The sequence below is a fragment of the Vitis riparia genome, unplaced genomic scaffold (genome assembly GCF_004353265.1).
Source record: "Vitis riparia cultivar Riparia Gloire de Montpellier isolate 1030 unplaced genomic scaffold, EGFV_Vit.rip_1.0 scaffold445_pilon_pilon, whole genome shotgun sequence".
NCBI classification, from domain to species: domain Eukaryota; kingdom Viridiplantae; phylum Streptophyta; class Magnoliopsida; order Vitales; family Vitaceae; genus Vitis; species Vitis riparia.
The window spans coordinates 156,614-159,954 of record NW_023269679.1 but is presented as its reverse complement, the minus strand read 5'-3'; the positions used below and the strand labels follow the sequence as shown (position 1 = coordinate 159,954).

At 40.7% G+C, this 3,341-nt stretch overlaps 1 protein-coding gene across 1 annotated transcript; it reads left to right on the top strand.

Moving 5' to 3' along the window:
- The first annotated feature begins 2,111 nt into the window (after positions 1-2,111).
- LOC117909858 (proline-rich protein 36-like) lies at positions 2,112-2,588 on the top strand. The gene has a single exon (XM_034823911.1). It carries the CDS (start codon positions 2,112-2,114, stop codon positions 2,586-2,588), a length of 477 nt encoding a protein of 158 aa, XP_034679802.1.
- Positions 2,589-3,341: the final 753 nt, after the last annotated feature.

Genomic DNA, 3,341 nt, shown 5'->3' with positions numbered 1-3,341 from the left:
GTGTTCTCCTGAAGCTTCCCGATATTTCCGACCGACTTTTTGAGATATTTTGCTTTAGATATTTGATGTCTAAATCCCAAAACTCTCCTTGTAACCCACTTATCATAGGATTCCTTAGTCTTTAAGTAAGAAAAAATGGTGAATAACCTCAGATATATAGTTTGTAATTTTCTTTAAGAACCAGAGGGGAGAGTCGGGAGCTTGTTCTCAGACGCATCCTTTGTACAATTTTGCAAGGAATATATTTTACAGAGTACTTGCTCTGTTTTTCCTATATATTTTTGTTTTCTCATTCTTTTTCTTACTAGCCAAATAAGCTCTGAGGAAGTTTCCTCAGAGAATGAGTGGCTAGACTTTTAGTTTCTTGGAGCTAAGGTTGCCGGGAAAGGTTCCAAGTGCAAGAATTAATAGCTTTGTGGTTTCAGCCATTAAGTAAGAGAAAGTGTGATCCTTTAATGATTTCTATGTTTTTAGTTAACTTAAAACACCTTCGATTCACTTGAGCCAACACTTGGTAAGGCAAGTGATCTCCGTCCATGGAGATGCACTAGTTTACCTCTTGCGAGCTTTTGGGAAGTGACTTGAAGGTAGGATTTTCTAGAATTGCCAACACTTGATAAGCTTTTGGACTCCAAGGAGACATCCATTAGTTATCTCTTGCGAGCTTGAGAAGGGAAGTCCAAAGTTAAAGATCACCTTGAATGGCAAATGCTAGGTGAGAGGCACGAGCCATTGCAAGTTGCATCAGTGAGAGGGAATTAGAGTTGAAATCCATTTAAAGGATACATCTGTACAACACCGGTTAGAGAATTGACTATATGTTAATTCTCTAATGCGAGGAAATGAACCAAATGACCAGAGCTCTGTTTTTGCATAAAGAACCTCCCATGTGAACCCAAACCTCTAAGGAATGTTTTTCTTCATAAGTAATTTCCATTACTTTCTTTTTAGTTAGCTTGAAACAAAACCTCGTTTAACCAAAGTTTGTGTTTTATTTCTTAAGCTAACCTTGAAATGAAAAAGCACCAATTTAACTTTGAATTGGTATCAGTTGTGAGTTGAAAACCCTTCCCAGAGAACAATCCTAGAGCCACTATGTTATATTAGCTAAAGCTATCCTAATGCATGGTGATATAGGTTATAAATTTTGTTGATTACTCTCTCAATCAAAGAGCACCAGCTGGACATGAATCAACTGAGACACCAATTGGGAACGAATCATTAGCCACCCTCCTAAGAAGAAAGCAAGGATATCAGCTCTAGTTGAGCCATCAGAGCCTTCATCAAAGCCTCAACCACCTACTACAGAGTCTCAGATTCCTTCTAGGATGACTCCTGAGGTGATTATCAGGTGGCCCATGGTCACTCAGCCACCCATAGAGGGCAACTTGGATTGCCGGGCTAGGCCATTCCACTCCGAGCTTTCTTTTGACAGAGAGACCTTCAGGCTTTAGCCAGAGCTTAGAGATTCATTCCATCTGCTACAAAGGTACCATTTGGAGCACCTGATAACTCCCAGGGATTTCTTCTATCCCCGTGTAGCGTTAGACTTTTATCAGTCTATGACTACACATCGAGTCTGGGATCCTATTGTTATCCACTTCACCATTGAAGGATGTCATGGTATATTGGGAGCTAGACACATAGCAGAGGCCCTGCACATTCCTAATGAGCCAGCACGTCCAGAGGATTATAAAGTATAGGCTCATCCTTATCAGAGTGATATGGTTCACATACTATCCAGAGGGACATCCACACACCCATATCTGTTGAGGAAAGAGCTCCCTCCCAGCATGTTCTTTATTGATGCACTTCTGCGCCACAACATCTATCCACTTCAGCATATGGTGCATAGGAGATGAGCTTTTCTAGAGGCTTTGTTCTGGATATCAGAGGGATTTTTCTTTGGCCCTCATCATCTCATCATGGTTGCTCTTCTTTACTTTGAAGAGAAGGTCCATATAAAGAAGCTGTTGAGAGCGGATGCCATTCCACTTCTATTCCTGAGATTGCTATGCCAGATCTTGGAGCACTTGGGATATCCATCTGAGCCTCAACTTGAGCGCAGACGCATTTGTCTAGAGATATTCACTCTCGACAAATGGACGAGTATGACAGCTTATGATGTAGAGCGAGGAGCCCCAGCTGCACCAAAACATCCAGATAGGCCACAGCCAATGCATACGGAGGAGCCACGGCCGGTTGAGATACCTGCGGACATGAGAGCACCTGCCCCTGCAATGCCCTCTATAGGACCTATGCCTGAGGTTGCATCTTCTGCTCCTCCTGCCACACCAGGGACTCCGTTAGTTGTACCAGCTACATCTGAGCCTCCTCCTCCATTTGAGTCTAGGATTGCCATATCCATTTCAGAGTTCAGAGGCTTATGTCATACTATGCAGACATTGACCGCTACTCAGAGCATCCTGACCCAGCAGATGGCGACCATACGTGCCCATCAGGATCAGCTTATCGCCACCCAGACCCAACATACTGCCATCCTTAGTCAGATACAACAGCATTTGGGTATTCTATTGCCCCCTGAGCACGATATACCTATCCCATCAGAGCCTACAGATCCATCATAGGACCTTCCTCTAGCAGAGCAGACTATGCCCCCTGAGGAGACGACTGCATGCGAGATAGAGGCATCCATTCCAAGTATTCACACTTCTACAACCGAGACATCATCTCCACATGATCCTCCCACCACCATTTAATCATTTACCTAGTTTCCTTTCTGTATTTCTTTACTGTAGTAGAACTTATAATCCCATGTTTTTTATGTTTTATATATTGGGATTGGTTGTATTACTTGTTTTTGCTCCATATTGTACTTTCTTAAAGTAATACATATCTATCATTTTTTTTTTTTTAGTATACTTAGCATAATCTTATTTTAATTCCTCTACTCATATCTTTTGTTGTTTTTGAAACATGTGGTTTTCCCAATTCTACTCAAACTTCATATCACTCAAGAGGTACCACTTCCTCCCTGAAATTTCAATCGCTCTTGCCACATTGAGGACAATGTTTAGCTTGGTTAGGGGGAAGAGAGTTGAGGAAGGAAGTTTTGATTTTAAATGCTAAGTTATTTTGGTAATTTAGTTGCTTTTTGCTTAATTTTTAAAAATTTTTAAGTTTTTATTCTACTCTCCATGGTTATTAAGGAAAATTTCTCAAAATAAAATGAGAAAAATTGAATTTTTGTTTTTCACTTGACTTGGTGTTGTATTATGCTTACTAAAGTTGATGAATTGTTGAAACTTCTATTGAATTCAACCTTATGTCTTCCACTTTAAGCTATTCACACACTGTGCACACTAGATTCTGATTATAAG

Coding starts and splice junctions, on each gene's coding strand:
- LOC117909858 (XM_034823911.1), top strand. CDS start 2,112: ATGACAGCTTATGATGTAGAGCGAGGAGCCCCAGCTGCACCAAAACAT.